Below are 23,304 nucleotides of genomic sequence, written 5' to 3'. Positions count from 1 at the left end.
AACAGATTTGTTTTAATAAGCAATGTTTAATTAGCAAATTCCTAAAATGTTGAATGTGGTAAAGGACGGCCAGTTAATGTTGAATGTGCATTCTATTTAGTCTCTTGTGTGGTGTCAGTAACAATTTTATTTTCTAACTGATGTTTAAATTAATGATTGAATGAAAATTAACAGATATTCATTATGGATGCATGGTTAGAAGAAACTGTGTTAACCTGCTGAGCATGTTGGAAAAAATCAAAGAGATTTTCAGTACACTGTACAGTTTATTATACCACACAATGCTTGACTGACTGCTTGTAACAAATAGCACATAGCTATTATACAATACAAAACCCAACTCTTTAGTTTGTAGGAAGAAGTTTCTTGTTCTCATGCTTGTTTACATTGTAATGCTGAACAATAAATTATTTTACTGTGTTTATTATGCAGAAAGGGTTCCCAGTTAATTTAGAAAACAATCATCTTTGCTGCAATAATCAACAGTCTCAAGAAAACCTGTGGTCCTCAGCATCAAAGGAGTTTATAGACTCCAGGAGACCGAAGCTCATATTCGATGACAAGTGAGTAAGGCTCTATGCAAAATGATAAAGTGCAATATGTTCAAATGATCAGTGCAAAAACTAAAGCAAAGTGAAACATTAGCAATGAAAATAATCACTTTGTTTAGATATTTTTATGGTTAACTTACTGTGTAAATCTTTTTTACATTAGTAAACACTATTTTAGGATGTTCAATTTTATTTGTGTAGGCAGCACAGGGCAGACTACTATATGCAGGAAGCAAAGAGAATGAAACACCAGGCTGATGCTATGGTGAGTACATGTTGGTATTATGAGTGTGTAAATGAACTTTTTAAGCACTGTTTTTTATTGATTTGACATGGTGACAACAGTGTTGAGGTTGCTTTTATTCACTTTAGGTGGAGAAGTTTGGAAAGGCAATCAATTATATAGATGCAGCACTGTCTTTTATTGAATGTGGCAATGCAATGGAACAAGGACCTCTTGAAGCCAAATCTCCATACACTATGTATTCTGAAACAGTTGAACTCATCAGGTATGTGTACACCAAAAAAACAATAGCAATATATATGTTTTAACATAAAGATTTATGTTAAAGTAATGTTGTATATTTAATAAAACATGCATAAGATTGAGACAGATATGCAAGACCTTTTTGTAAAAGTATTTTGAATATCCAGGTTCTAGATCCAAGGCAGTAATTGAATTAAGGAAATCTAAAAGGTAAAACAAAAAAAACTCTTGGCGTATCTTATAATATCTACTGATTCCATTTTAGGTGGTGATGGTACAAAGATGTTCTGTTTGAAATTATCTTTTATTCCATCACCACCACCACTTTTCAATTTGTCCCATGTCACTGATACATAATGACATTCATAGCATATGTCAGATATATATTGGTAGTCTAAATTGTTGTGTTTCTTAAACAGATTCCTAAGCAACAATTCAGAGATGCAAATAAGAACTCAGTTTGGCAACTGGAAGCAGGTCACATTTTCCCATGGGAATTCTTTCCTGATGTGATTTACTTGTGGAACAAAGTGTGCCTCTGGTCCCCATTTCAGCCGTTATTGGACCCAATATATTTGCCAATTTATTTTATTTATGAAAATTAATAATACATTGTTTCCTTATAAATCTATAGCAATATCATCATGTTTTTTGTCATTCAGGGATTGTCATTCAGACGCATGGCATAATGGGTTTGACCCTAGTCATTTCAAGTCAGTTGCCTGGACAAATACATCCCACATTGATAGGATGAAGGTTTCTGTTGGCTATGAGAGTCTTAAATGAAATACATTTGAGGAGTTTCAAGTCAGTTCATCATAGGTATTGATACATGATAGTAAAGTGCCCCCATGTTGCCACTAATTGATACTACTTTGGAAATCTTATTCAAAGAGGCCAGATATAACACTCGTGTAGCAAATGGAAATGTTGCACACATGTGTCAGAGGGTAGAATAGTAGAAGATTTACAGTGCAGTTGATCATGCTATCCCGACCCTAGGTTTCTAAACGTTGATGGTGGGTATCTGAAATGACAATGTGTACCATTCTGATAACTCTCATCTCGATTGCAACAGTACATAGTTGTAAAAAGGAGAAAAGAGACTTGGAAATGATACTGTCAATATGTTAGATTTTAAAAACATAGTAGAAATAACAAAGGACCTTCAGTCTATCAATCTCACTCCCTCATCCAGGTCCTTTTTCAAACTCAATCTTTTTCAAAGTGGTTTTATGTTCCCCAAACCAGTCTCTCAAATCAGCACTTGGTCTAATTACTGCATTTGGATGTGGTCCATTCCGTGCATCAATGAATCAAATCATGAAAAAGCTATTCCTTATTCTAAATGTGGCTTGTGGCTTCCTAAATTTATAATTGCCTTCTGGTTCTTCTATTCTGGCTAAGCTTTCTGTGACACTATCCCGCATGAAGCCCTGTAGCTCAGTGGTTAGAGCACTCGCTTTGCAAGCGAGATACCTGGGTTCAGTTCCAGGCAGGGCGAAACCTTGGGCAAGTTTCCTTACTCCACACGCCTAATAATAATCCCCCCAAAACAAAAAAACAATAATAAATTGGTCATTTTCAATCCACGACTGTTTGTGGGACGCTGCTGTGTACAATTGGCTGCCATGTTTCGCCCACAAATATACACAAGTATACACTTTACAGTCTATTCTGTGAGGTGCTTTGAGATGTCGAGAAGACGTGAAAAGTGCTATTTCAAATGCAAGGATTATTATTATTATTATGAAGGGCTCTATATAGATGCAAGGTGTTATATTAATAATAATCCTTGCATTTGATATAGCGCCGTAACACATCTTCAAAACGTCTCAAATCACTTCACAGAATATGCTCTAAAGTGAATTGACTGTATACTTTGTGGGCGAAACTCGCCAGCCAATTGCACACAGCAGTGTCCCATGAACAGTCATGGATATTCTAGCTTTGTTCAAATTACCTTTCTATGTTTATGCTGTCTCTTTCATTATCTTAAAATGTTAACTTGTATCCCATTTCATATTTTTCCATTACTTACATAGAAATATAACTCCTAGGCAGATTACATTGGATGCCTTTGATAAATTGGTACTCTTTCTTCAATTCTCTCATCTTCACAGCATTTACGATCACTGTTACACTTTAATTAGATATTAAATGATGTACATAACAATCCTTCTTTAGTTTCTTCTTGTAAAGCAGTAGGATCTGAGAACCATTAGTTTCACAGATAATATTCCAACTGTGAAGGTGAAGGATTCTTGTCTTGATAAATTGTTAATATACCTGGAAACCAGGATTACTCAGAAGATGAAACAAAGTCACACTTCTGGTGATTTACTCAGCTTGGCTTGAACCCTGTAAGAATATTTCATTCCATTGAATGCTCAGTTAATATTGGATCTAAGTAATACAAAAAACAAATTCCTTGCACGCAGCGTGGTTTATGGTTTGCCTTGCAAATCCCTCTCCAGGGAACTGATTTTGAAAATATTCTGGCCTCATCTCTTGTCAGCAATGCTAGATTTATGTAAAGTGAGGCTAAACTTTGGTTGAAAATGGATCCCAAGATTTCCAGGCAGGGCGAAACCTTGGGCAAGTTTCCTTACTCCACACGCCTAATAATAATCCCTCCAAAACCAAAGACAATAATAAATTGGTCATTTTCAATCTACGACTGTTTGTGGGACATTGCTGTGCGCAATTGGCTGCCGCGTTCGCCCACAAATATACAGTCAATTCACTTTACAGTGTGTTCTGTGAAGCGCTTTGGGACGTCCTCCCGACGCGAAAAGCGCAATATCAAATACAAGGATTATTATTATTAACAATTTACCCAAGGATAACACTATTTTTATATATTGCTGCATTTTATTAAAATTTGAATTATTATCTGTCATGATTATTTGCAAAACAGAAGCCAGGTTTCTGATTTTTTTTTACCCATTTGGCTGTTGTTTTCTCTCTTGTTCTCAATGTTTGTTTTTTATACATTACGCATGCACATACAGAAGCAATTTTGGGACCCATAAAATGTTGCAATTTAGCTGTCGATGCATTGTGCTTCAATTTTCAATTTAACAACTTGTATTTCAATTTCAATTTCAGTTGAATTTGTGCCTTATTTTCAGTTGAGGTGAATGTTATATCAGGTTATGTAGAAGTGAGGAGGAAATTGCTAATTATAATTAAAACATGGTTTTAGAGATGTTTTCGGTGCTGTCTTTGCAAAATATTTGCAATCAGTTCTATTAATATGGAATTTCTGGTAACTGTGCAGAGAACTTAATCATATCCTCCCTCTTCCCCAGATTACCTAGTTGAAAACCACTAGACTTTTCCTTTTTGTGGAGTCCTGTAGCTCAGTGGTTAGAGCACTCGCTTTGCAAGCGAGAGACCTGAGTTCAATTCCAGGCAGGGCGAAACCTTGGGCAAGTTTCCTTACTCCACACGCCTAATAATAATCCCTCCAAAACCAAAAACAATAATAAATTGGTCATTTTCAATCTACGACTGTTTGTGGGACATTGCTGTACGCAATTGGCTGCCGCGTTCGCCCACAAATATACAGTCAATTCACTTTACAGTGTCTTCTGTGAAGCGCTTTGGGACGTCCTCCCGACGTGAAAAGTGCTATATCAAATGCAAGGATTATTATTATTATTATTATTATATGTAAATTGCACACAAGGCTGCATAAACTTTCAAAACCTCCTTTGGCAACAATGAGGATAGATCTTCGGTGCTTGAAATTGACAGCAATAAACAATCCTTGACAAACACTTCTTGTGATTTGGATCCAATTTGTCAGTCAACATTGTTCCAAACAGCACTTTTCTGCATTTGTTAAGAATCTCACAATTCTAATTAATGTTGTTGAAATATTATGTTCAATATAATAATGAAATTTCAATTTAGACGTTCTGACAAATTCAAGTTAAATCTATTTACATTGTGAATAAAATGAAATCACGGTTACTATTCTAAAGTTCAGTAAAACTGCAAAATGTTTTTACAAATTAAGTAACTGGAAAAGGGGATTTGATACATACTCTACTGCCGGACTTTCAGAAATTAGGTTTATCCTGAACAGACTACCAGAACAAACAGGTTGAAAATTTATAACACCTTAAACAATTACGGAATTTGTATTATTTTATGAATATACAAACTAAAAAATGATCAGTCTCGCAGTCAGCATGTGTTAGAAGCAACTTGAGAACACATGACCAAAGGGGGATTGTGTTCCTTTGGACTTTCACAACATAGCTATAAGTATAAATAGTCATATTTTTTGTTCAAAGGTTCACTGTTACTTTGCGTATAAACATACGTTTCAAGGTAACTTGCACAAATCCATAAGTTTGTCCAATTCACTTTAGGTTCTGAATTTGGTTCAATTCTTGTTCCTTTCTAAAGAGTTTCCTTATTATGACTTAAAAAATCTCTCTCTGATTCCAAATCGGCAGAAGTCAAATTCCTCTGATTTGAAGTAATCTTGATTTGAAGTTGGATGAATGCGAGGCAGAAATCCATTATAGTAACATTAACATTACCTGTGGTGGTGGTGGTTGCGAAGAATATAAAAGTAAACTATGAGAATTATTATGAATCAAAAGAAATGTTATTCACAAAACACAACAATGTTTGTTTAAAATGCACAAGGCAAGTTGTTATAACTGCACAGTTTTGTTTAACATATTTGGAAGCAATGTGGATTAATTTGATTAACACTAATGAATGTTTCAGCAGCTCCAATCTGAGTTTCTATCCAGGTGTTGATTGCAGAATCAATGAAGTAACAAATTAAAACAGTTTTAAAAAGATAATTTGTTAGTGGACTGAGCCTTGATCTTTGCAGGAAAATAACTGGCATTTCACAAAAACCACAATTACCAAAAGAGTTTGTTACCTTTCTGACAAAAGTGTAATGTTTTTGGACATAACAACAGCAGCAACAACAACTTGCATTTATATAACGCCCACCACACTGAGCAGCGTCTCTGAGCATTTAACAATGGCGGAGCCCAAGGCCGAGCCAGGGGGAGGGGGAAGGTAAACGTAGGCGCGGTCGAAAAGCAAGGTCTTCAGGCGTGACCTGAAGATGGGGAAGGAGGGGACGAGGCAAAGGGGTTGAGGGAGGGAGTTCCAAAGTTTCGGGGCGTAGTGGTTGAAGGCACAGCCGCCAATGGTGAAGCGGAGAATTCGAGGGACGCGGAGGAGGCCGGACCCAGTAGATCGGAGGCAGCGGGTATTGCTGTGGGGAGAGAGGACTTGAGAGATAGGGGGGTGCCAAGGAATGAAAGCATTTAAACACTAGAGTGAGGATCTTGAAGTCATCTGCTCTGTGACAGGGAGCTAGTGGAGTTTGGCAAGGACTGGAGTAATCGGGGTACGAAGTTTGGTGCGGGTGACAATGCGGGCGGCGGAGTTTTGAATGAGCTGAATTTTGTGAATAGTGGAGGAGGGGAGGCCGGCGAGGAGGGAGTTAGAGTAGTCCAGCTGAGGGGTGACAAAGGCATGGACAAGGGTTTCGGCAGCTTTTGGGTGAGGTATTGTCGGAGATGGGCAATGTGGCGGAAATGGAAGAAACCGGTGCTGGTCGGGGACCCGATGTGGAGGAGGAAGGATATCAAGGGAATCGAACCTTATGCCTAAGTTGCACACGGGTTCAGAGGGTTTTAAGGACAGGTCGGGTAGGTTGAGGAGGTCAGAACCGTGGGACAGAAGACGGGAGCCAAAGAGTATGGCATCCGTCTTGTTGACATTTAATTGCAGGAAATTTGCACTCATCCAGCTCCTGATGTCCAACAGACAATCTGATAGAACATCAGGGGACTGGGGGTTGCAGCTGGAGGTGGAAAAGTAGAGTTGAGTATCATCCACATACATGTGGAAGTTAACCCCGTGTCTGCGGATGATATCAACGAGAGGAAGCATATAGATGAGGAAGAGGAGGGGACCAAGGATGGAGCCTTGGGGTACCCTGCAGGTGACCGGGTGGAAGCATGAAGAAAAGCCATTTGCAGAAATGTAGTGCTGGCGGTTTGTAAGGTAGGACTCGAACCAAGCGAGTGCGATCCCACTGAGGTGGATGATGGAGGAGAGGCAGTGGAGGAGGATGGCATGATCGACTATGTCAAATGCGGTGGAAGGGACGAGAAGGCAGAGAGAGCCCTGGTCACAGATAGAGAGGATATCGTTTGTGACCTTCACGAGTGCTGTCTCTGTACCGTGGGCAGGGCAGAATCAGACTGGCGGGGTTCGAGTAGGGTGTGGAAGGAGAGGTGTGCACAAAGTTGGTTGGCAACAACTCGTTCCAGAGCTTTGGCAAGGAAGGGCAGGTTTGAGATAGGGTGGTAGTGGCTGAGGTTGGAGGGATCAAGGGTAGGTTTTTTAAGGAGGAGGATGATGACCACGGTTTTGAGGACGAGTGGAACTGATCCTGAGGAGAGAGACTGGTTAATAATGTTTGCCAGCAGTGTGCAGAGGAGGGGGAGCTGAGTGATCAGCAGTTGAATGGGGAGGGGGTCGAGGCAGCAGGTGGTGGGTTCTATTGTGGTGATGATGGTTGAGAGGGAGGAAGGAGAGATGGGGGCAAATGTATGTAGGATGGGGGCCATGGTAGGAGCTGAGGGCGCGGTGGGTGAGGGAGACAGAATGGGGATGGTGGTAGGCGACATGGGGCAGAGGGATAAAGCTGCCAAGTGGATGTTGTCAATTTTAGAGGTAAGAATGTCCATGACCTCTTCGCACTTGGCATTAGATCCTTGATGAGAACGTTGATATCATGGCCTTAATGGAAACCTGGCTCACCCCAGGCGACACCTTCCCCCTCACGGAGGCCACACCACCCGGCTACACCTCCCACCACATCCCTCGCCCCAACCGCCGTGGTGGTGGTGTTGCCCTTATCTCAAGGACACCACTTGCCCTATCCCCTACTCCTCTGACTCTTTCCCCTCTTTTGAGCACCTCACCCTCTCCCACCCCTCCTTCCTCTCACTTAAAATCCTCCTCCTCTACCGGCCCCCTAAAATCTCTCTCACCTTTATCTCTGATATCTCGACACTTCTCACATCTCTCTGCCTCTGCTCTGATCGCCTCATCATCCTGGGCGACTTTAACCTGCACTTCACCCCCTCCTGCTCAATCTCCTCAGATTTCTCTTCCCTGCTTTCCTCGCTCAACCTCTCCCTCCACATCAACTCCCCCACTCACAGTCACGGCCACCCACTCGACTTGGTGATCACCCGGGGCCTCAGTGTCTCGGATGTCACTATCACCGACAAGGCCGTCTACGACCACCACTTCATCTCCTTCACCACCTCCACCCCCCTCCCCACCTCCACCAGACCCACCACCATCTTCTACCGCCCCTGGAAGAAGTTACCCCCTCAATCCCTAACCGCTGCCTTGGAGTCCTCTGAACTCCTCTCCCTCTGGCCTTCAACCCTCACTGACCCCTCTTCTGCTCTCACCCTCCTCCACAACACCCTCTCCTAAACACTTGACACTCTTGCCTCCATCACCTCCCGTACTGTCTCCTACTCTCGCTCCTCTCCCTGGTTCACCACCCACCTCCGCTCACTGAAGAGCCAGGTGCGGGCCGCTGAACGCACCTGGGTCAAATCTGGCCTAACGGTCCACCGACAAATCTGGCTGGACCTCCTCAAAATCTACCGCTCCACTCTAGCCTCGGCCAAATCGTCCTTCTACTCCAGGATAATCCTGGAGGCGAAGGACAACCCCAGGCTACTGTTCTCACCACATCCCAACTCCTCCGTCCCCCCGCCACCCCGCGCAGGTCATCTCCTCCAACCTTCACTGCGAGGAGATGCTGGATTTCCTTGAATCCAAATCAAGGGAATTCGCTCCGCGGTCACTTCCCCTCCAACATCCACCCACCCCCACCCCTTCCCTCCCACACTCCGACTCCTACCCATCCTCCCCTACACACTTTCGTACCCGTTTCCCCACCCTGTCACCAAACTCATCCTATCCCTGAAACCACCACCTGCTCCCTTGACCCCATCCCCACTCCACTCCTTATCTCCCAGCTCCACCTCCTTGCCCCACATATCACAGACATCGTCAACCTGTCCCTCTCCTCTGGCTCTGTTCCCATTCCCTTAAAAACTGCCACCATCACTCCCACCTTAAAAAAACCCTCCCTTGATGCGTCGCAGCTATCAAGCTACCGGCCCATCTCCAACCTCCCCTTCCTGTCCAAGGTCCTGGAACGAGTTGTCGCCTCCCAGCTGCGCTCTTTCCTCTCCAACCATTCATTACTCGAACCCCTTCAGTCGGGTTTCCGTGCTGCCCATAGCACAGAAACTGCCCTGGTCAAGGTCACCAATGACATCCTGACCATCTGTGACCAGGGCTCCCTCTGCCTCCTCGTCCTCCTCGACCTATCGGCAGCATTCGATATGGTCGACCACCTCCTCCACCACTTGTCCTCCCACCTAAACCTTCAAAGCCCTGTCCTTGAGTGGTTTAGGTCGTACCTCTCCCACCGTCTTCACTTTGTCTCCACGAATGTTTTTTCCTCCAGCCCCCGCACTGTCTCGTGCGGTGTCCCTCAGGGCTCTGTCCTCGGTCCCCTCCTCTTCACCCTCTATATGCTCCTCCTTGGTGACATCATCCGCAGACATGGGGTTAACTTCCACATGTATGCGGATGACACCCAACTCTACCTTTCCTCCTCTACCCTCAACTCCACGACCACCGATGTCCTGACAGCCTGCCTGTCCGACATCGAGTCCTGGACGAGAGACAACTTTCTTCAGCTCAACATGCGCAAAACTGAGGCCCTCCTGATTGGCTCACGTCAGCGCCTCCGCACCTCAGGCGCTGACAGCATCAGCATCCAAGGCTGCACTCTCCACCTCTCAAAGCCAGTCAGGAACCTCGGGTTCTGTTCGACCCTGAGCTGTCCTTTCTCCCTCATATCCGCACCACAACTGGCACCGCCTTCCATCACCTCCGGAACATCGCCAGACTATGGCACTACCTCACCCCTCACGCTGCTGAAACTCTGGTCCACGTCTTTATCACATCAAGGCTGGACTATGAAAACTCTCTCCTCGCCGGCCTTCCCGGCACCTCCCTCCACAAGCTGCAGGTCATTCAGAACTCTGCAGCTCATGTACTGTCCCGCACCAGGCTTCGGGACCACATCACTCCCACCCTCGCTCGCCTCCACTGGCTCCCCATCCCCCAGAGGATCGAATTCAAGATCCTCATCCTCACCTACAAGGCCATTCACGGCCTTGCTCCCTCTTACCTCTCCGACCTACTATCCCCCTACCTACCTGTACCCTCCGTTCCTCTGACTCCGGTCTGCTCCACATCCCCCGCCCCAACCGCCCTACCATCAGTGGCCGGGCCTTCCGCCTCTCAGCCCCTAGACTCTGGAACTCTATCCCCCAGTGCCTTCGCTGCCTCCTCCCTTTCCTCCTTCAAGGCCGGTCTCAAGACCTTTCTCTTCCACAGAAGTGTTATATCAAATGCAAGGAATATTTTTCAAAACTTTACATGTAATAGGATGTTGGATCATTTCTGGATTTTGTTCATTTATATGATCACATCCTCAGTGTACTGGATTGTCAGGTGTCTCTGGACTAGGTAGAAAAGTAGCCCATAAGAATTCCCTAATACTTATCCAACGGGCACTGCTGGACAAAGTTTGCTTGGATATTTGATGGAGGAAGAATTTTTTTAAGAAAAGGAAGGCTTGAAGTGCCTTCAGCTCCCCTCTCGACTCTCTACCCCCTCCTCGCTCCCTTCCTTCCCTCCCCTCACCATTTCCCCCCTGCTCGGGTCCTGACCCAACTGTACAGCGCCTTGGGACGTCCTCCCGACGTGAAAGGCGCCCAATAAATGGAATCTTGTCGTTGTTGTTGTTGTTGTTGTAAATGTGAAGATTGAGAGTGCTTGAGGGGGCGCACAGAGGAGGTGGTGGGCAGTGGAGAATAGGATTTTAGTGTTATTGTTGGCTTCCAGTATGATGTTTGTTGGCCTCCAGTATGATTACTTCATGTAAAGTGACTGTAATCTCACTCGGAGACTACATTTGCACTTAAATACAGCAGCTCCCATGAGTTTACCCTGATGGAATGTAAATTGCATTACTTTACTATTTTATTAATCTACTGTTTTGATTTGGGTTTTGTTTAAAGGTACGCTATGAGACTAAAGGCTCATTCAGGTCCAACGGCAACTCTATCAGACAAACAGCTAGCTGCTTTGTGGTGAGTGTGCAGAATTTCTAAATTATTGGCGGCTGGGAATAGTATAAATCCCGTGACATAAATATTTTCCTTTATTTTATTTTCCCTACATTTTAAGGAAAAATGCTGTGAAGCATTTTGACATGATAAGGCAAAATATCAATTATTTTAGTTAATCACTTAAATCATTTGTGTCTTTCTATTTTATTTTTAAATTGATTTTGGTAATTTTTTAGTACAATACCTTCAAAAAAAACTTGTCAATCCAAAAGTTTAAACAGTTTTGGATTAAACACAAGTATTCTTAAACACATAGAAGTGAATAGATTTATTTTCTAGTTGTTATTAACTCGTTAAATGTAGCATTATTAGTATATATTATATGGAAATCTGCGCAGGTTCTTTAACATGTTCTCTTTTGATTTATCTAGTTACCGCTGTTTGGCTCTCCTTTATTGGAGGATGTTCAGACTTAAAAGGGACAATGCTGTTAAATATTCCAAAGCACTTATTGACTATTTCAAGGTAAATATTTAATCACTTTTCTATTGTGTTTTATTACTTTAAAAACACAGGTTGAGACTCTGTAGAAAGAGCTTTTGGCATCATCAAATATAATTCAGCATGTTATTTCTTCAATTTACGTGTTTATTTGCTTTCAGAACATAACTTCAATTCTGACTTGACATTTCTCCAAATAAAGGATTATAATCATGTTCCTGGAATGTTTGATATATGGGATTTTTTAAAAAAAACAAAGGATGGTGAGGGATGAATCACAAATATGTGTGTGGTCCTGAATTGGTCACATGCCAACGTGTAAACACAAATTTAAATCCACTGAGCAATGCCTAGGCAGCTGAAATTCATTCCTGAGCAGCCATTATTTTGTTTAAAATAGTTACAGGGCCCTCAAATTCTGCATTAAAAAAAAGTCATGCAGGAATGTATTCCTTACTTAAATGAAAATGGTTTAATTGTTATCATTCTAAATAATTTGTTTTCTGGAACCAGTGGAAGAGTTATTCAGCAAAAGATTCAGAATACAAACAATAAGAACATTTCGCCCACAAAGTATAGTCAAGTCACTTTACTATGCAGGGCTTTGAGACATCTCGAAGACACGATAAGGCGCTAAATCAAATGCAAGGATTATTATTATTAATACTTCTAATTGTTATTAATGTGATATGATTGCCAGCTGACACATAAAATGCTGCCTTTGTGCAGTGGCAATTTGAAATTTTAATTGTTACACATATTTTTCCCCTCTCTGGCAATTAAGAAAGCACTTCTGTTCACGTTAACATTATTATTATTACTACTCCTATCTCTATGCTCTTTCATCCCAGTGCAACAGAAAAGAAGTACTAAACAACAGCATTGCACATGCACACCAGAAGGAACTGTATGGGCAGCAGTACTGCAGTCACCCACCACCGAAATTGAAAGCTCAGGCACACACCCGGCATTGCTGCAGTTTTAAACAGAAAAAGGTATTTCTTTAAAATCTTTGACGTGAGAATGATAGGAAATTTGTGTAGCAGATTTTATCACAGATTTTGTGACCACTGGATCACAGAGTTCTGGGATATACAATGAATGGATGTTATCTCGCTCCTTTTTACTTGTTTCCATCTGTGAAAGTGCTGCGTGGCACATCAAGTGAAATCACTGTGCAAGTGAAGGAAAAATGAAGCTCAATGAAGGTATGGTGCCATGGACGTAATCAAACGACAACTGTCTAACATGAGTAGCAGGGGAAAAGAGGTGTTAATAATGCAAAACGGGGAGACCAGGGAGAGAAAAGGTGTGTCTGGGACCCAAATGATGTGGTAATAGTCACAGAAGAGGGGGAGAAGGTTGCATTATTAATACCTCTTTTCCCGTTTTGTTGCAAATCCCTCCTTTTGCATCATTACCACTTCTTTAACTCATCATCCCCTGTCCTCTACCCCATTTTCTCCTTTCTCTTCCTTGCCCTACCTCCCCACTCTCTTTTAGTCCTGAAAAAAACCTCTCCTTCCCAACATGCCCCAGTTCTGATGAAGGGTCATGGACCCGAAACATTGATTCACTTTCCTTTCTCCATAGATGCTGCCTGACCCTCTAAGTGTTCCCAGCAACGTCTGATTTTGTTTCAGATTTCCAGCATCTACAGTATTTTGTGTAATGTGAATAAAAAGATTGGTAATCAATAGGGTTCTTCAAATATAAACAGGAATAAACTTTGGCATATTTGCCCATTTCCGATTGATTTCTTAGCTGTGGGAAATCTTATGATTCTTAGTTGAACATAGGGAAGCAATTTTGCAGGTTTGTGTCTGAGTTTTTGTGAGGAGACTGCATAAGATTCATAAACTCTAATTTTATCCTAAGAGATAGATTTTCACAGTGTACCCAAATGCAATACTTTAAGTATAATTTATTAAATTAGAATCCCTTCGCCACAATTTACCTGAAAATCTTCATTCATCACCGAAAGCAGAGTATTTTCATAATATTTCTCCGTATTCAAATGCAAAACAGTTTCCTCCAATGATCCAGTTGATAAAGTAATCATCCAGTATGAAAGCTAACCACACAAAGCCAGAAGGTTCCTGGTTCAATCTCTAGTTTATTCTTATCCAGCTGGTCTTAGGCATTATGTGCTAAAATTAGCTTTGGTGTCTCGGACTAGAGGAAGTAAAAAAATGAGCTTGAGTTCTGGTGCTTCACCGGAGCACAAGAAACTTTCAGATGAAGAAGACCTTTCAATCCATTTGATCTCATACTTCCAGAATGGCCATCGTACCAATAGCCCATTGCTGCATGGAGTTGTATCTTAAAAGAGTCCAATTCCAAGCCCCAATTTGGAGTCTTGTAACATACTGGTTAGAGCACTCACCTAGGAAACGAGAGGACCCAGGTTCGACTTCCGGGCAGAGTGAAACCTTAGGCAAGTTTTCTTACTCCACACGTAGGAGTAAGTAGGAACCCGCTTGTTAGTTGATTGGAGGATCACTTTTCTGAGGGTAATAATCCTTCCAAAAAAAAAGAATAATTTGGTCACTCAATCCACGACTGTTTGAGGGATATTGCTGTGCCCAAATGGGCTGCTGCATTTTGTCCACAAAATACACAGTCATTCCACTTTATAGTATATCCTGTGAAGTTCTTTGAAATGTCTCAACAACATGATGAGGCGTTATATCAAATACAAGAATTATTATTATTAATGTTCCTTTCTGGTCATTTCAGTCCAGTTGTTAATTGTTAATTACCATCTAGGTAAAGAAATACTTCCTGGTGTCTGACTTGAAGTTGCTTTTTGCAACCTTGAACTTGTGCTCTCTTGTTCTGCTGCCTTGTCATATCTGAAAATGCTGACTTCAATGACACTGCCAGAAAAAGCAAATGAATGATGACAAGTGATGAAAAAAAATGGAACTTAGTACTGTTTAGAAACAGAAAGTACATGAAAATCAGAAGTAAACTATTAACTAAAAACAATAAATGTTAAAGTGATTCAACACCAATGTGTTGCAAAATTATAATGGGTACTAAACAAGTTAACCCACAATAATGCAGTAATTTGTGCTCAATATCTACGACTACAATAACAACAAAAGCTTGCATTTATATAGCGCCCTTCACGCGGGGTAGCGTCCCGGAGCGCTTGACAATGGCGAAGTACAACCCCGAGCCAGGGGGACCATAACCACCATCAAAAAGAAAGGTTTTCAGGCACGATTTGAAAGTGGGGAGGGAGGGGGCAAGGTTGAGGGATTGAGGGAGCGAATTCCAGAGTTTCGGGGCAAAGCAAACAAAGCAAGAAAAAATGTCCAACTTCCAGATCATCAGGCCACCACTGATGTCACTGATGCATACTGCCCGGCATGCTATGTGCAGGATGCACCTGCTACATCACTTCCTTCAAAGCAATTTATTTTTACATGAGAAATAAAAACGTTCTTGTGAGTGAAAGTAACTCTCTAGAAAATGTTGTGTTTGTTGTCTAAAATAGATTTATTTTTATTTTACAGGGATCTTCTAAAACTGGTCAGGCGTCATCCCCATGGGGTGCCAGTGGGAAGTAAGTATGATTTTTCTTTCGCTTAACCTAAAAGGGACAGATTTCAAAATTTCATGGAAGTAAAAATAACACTGCTCTCTATTGTACTGTCAATTTGATGCTTTCCCTCCTAGCTTGACTTGCATTGTCAGCATATGCTATATCTAACAATAAATGCTGTGGCTGCGGGTTCTTACTGTTGTCCTTCACCACCCCTTCAGAAAAGAGAATTTGGAAGCAACTAAAATCATGGGTAGCTTCATCATCTCGCTCCTCATTCTCTAGACATGACCCATCCATAGTGGGTTTGCTACCAATAAAGTAGAGTCTTTCTGAACCCGCATATTGTCAAGTTCACACTTTGAATAGAGGGAAAATGAATCTCCCAAATATGGTGCAGGCTGACACTCCCAATGCAATCATGTTGAGAAGACTAAATACATCACAAGCAAAGAGATCACAAGAGAAGCTTGGATGAAGAAGGCCCTTTGGCCTATTTAATGATATCCTATAAACCAGTCTACAATCATATTACAACCTCAAGCTGTTTTATAAGTGAACTCAGCATCCTGACCTGAACACCCTTCCTGGGTACCCACACATTCCAGTTATTAATTACCCTTTGGATTAAGAAACCTGGTGTCTGTCTTGCAACTGCCCTTTGCCATCTTAAATCTGTGTCCTCTTGTTCTGCTGTCTCAGCACATCAAAAGGTAATATTCTAAATTTACTTTCTCAATCCCAATTAAAATCATATACACATGTGGGATATCAGTCAGCCTGAGTAAGTAATGTGCATGCTACAACTGGTGGGGAAGTCACTGAGAGAGATACTTCATTCATGATTCATTTAGTCTACCTAGTTGCTTTGTCTATAAACATTTCTGAATTTGATCTTTTTCCCCCAGACAATCTGATATTCCCACCACAGACATGTTGCCAAACAGTTAATATTGATTGTTCACTTCCTGGATGTGGAATGTTGCTATGGGCAAATTGGTTGCCCTATTCACCTACAAATACACAGTCGCAACATTTCACAGTGAAAAGTTTTGAAGCGCTTTGAGATATCATGGTGCCATGATGAGTGCTATATAACATGCTACGATTATTATTATGATTATTATAATATGCTTTCCTGTAGATCAACCGAAAATGACATTTGTGTAGCACCTTTCACGTCAGGAGGATGTCCCAAGTCACTGGGATCATCTGCAAACTTAGCCTTATTTTATTTTAATGTCTACAACAAGATCAGTTATACATACTGTATTATTTGCAGTAGTGGTCTGACCTCATTGTATTAATGTGAATACCTTTGGGGGGAGGTGGTTGAGAGGATTATTCCACTCTGATGTCTGAAGGCGTCGTGGGGCCTGTGAGGAGATGAATTTTATTTTATCAAAAACAAACTATGTATTCCTCAGAAAATCTGGCAGCGTTCTTTGTGTANTTTTTCTCAACTTGATCTCCTATTTACCTTTGTAGGAACATTGGAACATCTTCACCGATGTCACCTTCACCTTCCCCAGTTAGTTCAGTCGGATCCCATGGGAGCAGTTCCAGTACCACTGCATCATCTCCTTCCTCAACCATTAACATTCCGCACCGTATCCATCAGTTGGCTGCTAACCATGTAAACATCACCAATAGCATTCTCTACAGTTACGACTATTGGGAGATGGCTGATAAGCTGGCCAAGGAGAACAAAGGTACTGGTCAGTCACAGATAGCAGAGAGTACTTTCAGCCATGTCGTTGATGCTTTTCTGCCAGCCTGTCTGAAGTGTTGATTGAAACTGGAAAAATCTAATTGTAAGGTTGAAAAAGCACTTCTTCGGAAAGCAGTAGTGTTTGTGGTATCATGCCGCTGGAAAAAGCATCTCCCGGCGTAAACTCTTCTCCAGCAGGGAACCTCACTTACTTTACTCTATTTCATGAGATCTCAGCTCAAAATTGACTGGACCCAAAGTCTTACGAGTCAAGATGACATGCATCTGTTCACTGCTGGAGATTTATTCAGCAGAAAGACATGAATAACACTACAATTTTCCTGAAAAACGCCTTTTCATCCCCAATGGTAATTTATAATTGGTCCACTCTTTAAATGAATGGACTGACATTGAGAATATGACCGTGTGAATAATGGACAAAAATTAGAAAGGTGGATTTGTCCAACTTGTTTTGGCTTCCTTGAGTTGCCGTTATGTCGCTTTATCATAATCGCTGCAGTTATAAAGCATTAGGCAGATTATATGTTTAAATTTAAATACAAGTAAACCTCACTTTGTGGACAATACAATACAGATTTACATTTATATTGCACCAGATTTACACTTATGTAGGATGTGAGAATATCCCAAGGCACAAGACATAAGGTTTTCACAACTCACAACCCACTGTTGAGGTAATTTTTTCACAGTCTGTTTTTACATTTGAAACTGATGGTGACCCAAAGCCCATGCTTGATCATAGGAGCACCCCACTAATATGAGCACAATGGGCTAATCTATTTTGCAGGCAGCATAATTGTATGCAGGACTTACCAATAATTCACACAAGTCTGCCAAATCTTTCATCGAAAGTAACGTCTTGTAAGCTTTCCCACTGCTTGACCAGCTAGAACCACCCTAACCCTTTAGGGCTTTGGCTTGCAGGGTTAAGAGGAGCTGAGTAGGATGACTCCCTGCCTATCAGTGATTGGATTGCCTTTCCAAATCATACCGATGAGCCAGGCTGGCTGGGCTGCCATCAGCAGTGCCCTGGAATACTGCGGACCCACCTGGCTCAGGAACTGGACTACTGAGATCATCACAGATGTGATTCTCACATTCTGTTCCCAAACATGTCATTTTGGAGTCAGTTGAGCTCAAAGGAGATCCTGCTTCCCTCCTCTCCGCCCCAGAAGATAGTCGCTAGTTGCTCATTTGATATCCGACAAGTGAAAGTTCGAGCCCTCACTGAGTGAATGGCAGGTACCAGGAACTCCCTGTGAGCTAGATGGACAAGTGCTATGCTGTATTTTTTTTACTATAAAGTCACAGATATGGTAGCGCTCTGATATTGATATTCATGCTACGTAATATTACAAATTAACATCAGTTTCTTCTATTTGCAGAATTCTTTCATGACCTTGACATAATGATGGGACCTGTAACACTACATAGCAGTATGACGCATCTTGTCCGCTATACTCAACAAGGATTGCACTGGATACGAATTAGTACACACATGTTGTAGTGACTACACTTCAGCAGCTTAAATGGACTTCCAAATCAAAAATGTTGAACACCTGGTCTCATTGCCTCTACTTTTGATGATATTAAAAGCAATCTTTGTAGTGGACTTCGAACCTTAAATTTGGTTGTTCCTCAATATTAAAGATTGTTGTGTTTCAGTCTATAAATATATCAACAAGCAGATTGAAAAAGTACCAGTGCAATTTTCAGCACTCTTGCTCCCTACTCTCTATCCATGCTCTATCACCTCCTCTCTCTCTGTTTAAAAATATATACACCTGTCCTATCACATCAGTTTGCAGTTCCTAAATAATCCAAGCCTTGGGTTACAAGAATTTTAGTCTGATTGTCATGGCACTTTGCAAACAATCCTCCAATTGCAGACTTCAAACACATTTTTGGGGTGTTTTGTTTTTGCTCTTTTTTACAGTTTACATCCTTTGATGCAACACTACAAAGTCACGTGAACGCAATGGTAAATCTGCATATTGCACACACACAACGTAAAAAAGAGTAAATGCAATTCTAATGCAATAAATAAAATATGATTAAAATGATTAATCAAAAAGCCAGTTAGTTTCAGGCTGACGACGATGTTAAATAATGGGGAATTTAATTTGCGAAAACGGACATGATATTTAAGGAATATTGATAAGAACATGTGTAGCAGTTGTAAATAATGTATTGACTTTATTTTGAGAAAGAATAAAAGGGTGTTCTAAGGTCCAAACATTAGTTGATAGCTTTCTCATTGTAACTCACCTCACACATTAAATATGATAGCATTTGTAATCTTTTCATAATGAAACCAGGTTAAGATTCTTCAGGTTAAATGTAGAATTTTGGGCCTTATTTTCAGAAGTGCATTTGTTTTCCCCAGCTTTTCTATCATGGGTCAGGTGCTTTTGCAGAAACTATTCTGTCCTCAAAATTTCTTGTTTTCAGCACAGTTGCAGATGCACTACAGGGGGCAAGCCAATTGGCACACTGTGAATGAAATTACAAGAGCTGTATTTGGCAAAAGGAAGAGAAATGTTAGTCCATGACTGGCAAAAGCATTGGAAGTTGATGGCAAGTTCCCCGGTACACAAACAGGGAAGCAAATCATGCAGGCAATTTCAAGAAGGAATTGGAATTTTTTTTTAATGGGAATAGGTGGATATTGGATGGATTAGGGAGATGATATTTGAAATGATACTGGCAAAACAGACCGTAATGGTCTTTTCTGGTCCTGCACATTCATTTGCTCCAGTGAGAAAAGACATCCTCCAAGGGAAAAGGTAAATTTTTTGTGCCTTGTCTTCTTTGAACTTTTTATTAATTTAGGATTTTTTATGTATTATTTCAATTTTAAAGATACCTATAAGAGCAACAATATACAGTAACCTCAGGTGAGAAATTTGTTGTCCACCATAAAATTATGATGTAGTGCAACAGGCAGTCATTCAATGAGTAACACAGTTGGTGAATCGGAAGCCTCAGACGTGGTATTCAGGGATAGGCCACATCACTACTAGATTTTCAGGATTTAATCTTGACATTTAATTCGGTCTCAGCCAGAGATCAAAAATCAAACACAAATTAAAATATCTGCTAAGATGTTATTTCTGTCCTGTCAAAAGTACTGTGTTTCCAAAATCAATGTGTATGCTGGGATTTAACCTTCCTTGTTATTTTGCTACAGTCATCTATTTGCATATTGTTAATTGTCTGAAAACTGGTTGCAGTTCAGCACTTAGGCAGGCATGCCTTCTGATGATGTGCAAATAATATGCAAGCCATGAGCTGGAAATATTATGAAAAGACAATTTGTCAGAAAAGGCAAATATTTGAAAATCAGGATCATTATTCACAAAAGCGCATTATTTTTATGTTCCTTGATCTTCCTCCACTTTGTCTATAAAATGCTAAGCCTTAAACTGTTTTCAGCTATCATAGATTTTAGGGTATTGAACAATTTCTATTCGAAAAGCACCATAAACTAGCCGTGCAGAAAGGGTTAATGTCTAACACTGCATCACATGTGCTCCATCACTCTCAATTTGTATGTGGGATCTTTGCATTTTTGTAATAAAATAAATCTATGAAATGCTTAGGTTTCTTTTGCAAAACATTACTCTTGGGCAATTTTTAAAATGACTTTCAGACACAAGACATCTCAGTTTTCATTTTCCTCTATTAAATATGTTTTCACAGAATTTCTTATTTATGTTATTCTTAATTTTGAAAATGTTCCATTGTTATTCCTTCAAAAGGAATGGTACAATATTAAAGTGCATTATTTACTTACAAACTACCATTTTCTGCTTAAGTTTAATATTATTTAATGTATGAACTTGTCTAATGTTTAACGCATTTTAACTTATATTTGAAATTAGATTATTTTTAAGGTATTCCATACGATCATCAACAATTTGTGATTTTTCTTGATGAAGTGTGCTATGTCATCTGGTTATGCATATCTCTTAATTAATCAAATGTCCCATAACTTGCAATGACATTGTGTAATAGTAAATAAGGTTGAGACATGCATGCACATTGTGACTGAAGCCTTAAAGTCAGTCATACTCTTGTTTAAAGTATTTTGTTTGTATTAAGCTGACTTCTAAATGGTTTTACAGTACAGTACTATTTAAAAATGAAGATTATTGTATAAATATATTATATGGTCCCATTGACCTGAAAATGGATAGTTCTGTATTTTAAAAAATGTGTTTTCATTTTGAGCCCAAATGCTTGCAGATTCTTGCTCCTTGATTGATCCATAGTGATCCTGAAAACATAGTGCAAGGTTAATCTTGCTCAATTGTAATAGGACAAGCCTTAAAGATTTTTAACAACAAGCACTTTTATATCAAAAAGTAAATACAAATTGGAGACATCAATAAGCCTACTGTTTTACATACTATGTCCATGGCACCTCCCTACCTCTCTGACCTGCTTACTCCCCAACCCACTATTCGTTCAATTGGCTCTGGCCTCCTGCTTGACCCTTGTGCCCTCCGGAGGGTTCCACCATTGGTGGCTGCACTTTCAGCCACTACATCCCGAAGCTCAAGAACACTGTGTCTAAATTCCTCAGCCTTGCCCCATCCTTCCCCAGCTTCAGGTCGTGCCTGATGGACCTTCTTCTTCAACCGTGTCTACAGTCACCCTTCCCCTGGCTCAGCATCATGCTCCAGCACTGTCAAGCGCTCTGGGACGCTACCCTGTATGATGGACACTATATAAATGCAAGTTGTTGTCACAATAACACTTTTTACCAGAGAGGATTCCATAGCAGAACTATAGGATCAAAACTACTGCAATCACCTGTGAGAAAGCAGTTCACAATAGATGATAACTATTCCCATCTTTTTACAGACACTACCGGTATCAGCAAAAGCATTTTTCTACTTGATTTTGGAACAAGCAGAGGGTTTCCTGAAGCTTCTCTTTTGGCAAGAGGATATGTTCGCCTTTCTGGTGACTAAAACAGAAAGGGGTCTCTCTTTGGGATTGGGGGGAGAGGGGTAAATGGGGCCTCTTTGACTACAAGGTGACATACTTGGCAACAGGTTGTTAGAATCAAATCAATCCTCTGTGGCAATTTGCAGGAGCCAGGCCGGTCTGCACTATTCCAGGCCCCGCTAATGATAGACCAGCCAGTCTGGCTCATCAGAAGGACTTGGAGAAAAAGTGATTCTTCTTACTCAGCTCTTGTTAATCCTAGAAGCCAAAGCCCCAATGGTTAGGGAAGTCCTAGCTAGACAAGCAGCAGGAAGCTTCCGTGAAAAAAACATTGGTTTTGATGAAGAAGGTCCATCGATCCATTTGATCTCATCCAACCAGAATACACCACCCTACCATCTTCCCTTTGCAGCATCAAGCTTTTTTTTAAATAGGTAAAATGTTTTGGCTTCAACCACCCTTCCTGGTAACTTGTTCCAGTCATTAATTATCCTCTGGCTAAAGAAACATTTCCTAGTGTCTGTCATGAAATTGCCCTTTGCCACTCTAAACCTGTGTCCTTTAGTTCCATTTCCTTTGTGCATCCTAAAGTATTGTTCTGGGTTTACTTTTCAATCCCATTTCAAATTTTGCAGACCTCTAGAAGATTTGCTCTGAGACATGTTTCAAGACTGAGGAGTTATATGGTACCTACCACAACCCAGATGGAAGTGTGAATATTCCAATGGAACACATTTTTAACATGCAGCTTGCAATATATCTAATTAAATGTTACTGTACTTGACCTTAAATTTAACAACTCAAGGAGAAACAAATCCATCACTAATTAATTCACTAATTGTAGCAAACATTGTTTTTATAATATAATAGAATGAAATTTCCCTTTTAATATATGTCTAACAATTTATCAAATATATATATATCAAACAATTTATTAATTTATCAAATATAAAGATATTACCAACCACAAATGAAGGTTTGGGAAATAAACGCTTACTAACGGACTCACCAAATGAATAAATGGCTATCTGGCAGCATTGTACTTGTACATCTGGAAACAACCATACTCTTTGGCTTGCAGTGTTTTAAATATGTCATCAATCATCAGCTGACACATGACATCCCCACCCCCTCCTCCCCTTTTTTTTAGCGGATAACATATTGCTGTGTCATGCAGATAACTACAACAACCACAAGATTACATTTGTATAGCGCCTTTCACGTCGGGAGGACGTCCCTAGAAAATATAACTCAAGGTACTGAAAAAAAGGAGACACCATCTCTTC

General features: G+C 40.8%; 1 protein-coding gene across 1 annotated transcript in view; it reads left to right on the top strand.

Moving 5' to 3' along the window:
- The window catches only part of aff3 (AF4/FMR2 family, member 3), a 263,454-nt gene extending 242,658 nt beyond the window's left edge, over positions 1–20,796 (top strand). Inside the window, exons 14-22 of the mRNA XM_007885859.2 lie at positions 433–563; positions 753–816; positions 924–1,060; positions 11,226–11,297; positions 11,708–11,801; positions 12,629–12,772; positions 15,302–15,351; positions 16,819–17,042; positions 18,448–20,796. Of these exons, the coding sequence (XP_007884050.2) occupies positions 433–563; positions 753–816; positions 924–1,060; positions 11,226–11,297; positions 11,708–11,801; positions 12,629–12,772; positions 15,302–15,351; positions 16,819–17,042; positions 18,448–18,569 (1,038 nt within the window). The 3' untranslated portion in view covers positions 18,570–20,796. The remainder of the gene's footprint in view (positions 1–432; positions 564–752; positions 817–923; positions 1,061–11,225; positions 11,298–11,707; positions 11,802–12,628; positions 12,773–15,301; positions 15,352–16,818; positions 17,043–18,447) is intronic.
- The last annotated feature ends 2,508 nt before the right edge of the window (positions 20,797–23,304 follow it).

This window comes from Callorhinchus milii, unplaced genomic scaffold (genome assembly GCF_018977255.1).
Source record: "Callorhinchus milii isolate IMCB2004 unplaced genomic scaffold, IMCB_Cmil_1.0 Scaffold4, whole genome shotgun sequence".
NCBI classification, from domain to species: domain Eukaryota; kingdom Metazoa; phylum Chordata; class Chondrichthyes; order Chimaeriformes; family Callorhinchidae; genus Callorhinchus; species Callorhinchus milii.
This window is presented reverse-complemented; position numbering and strand designations above follow the sequence as displayed.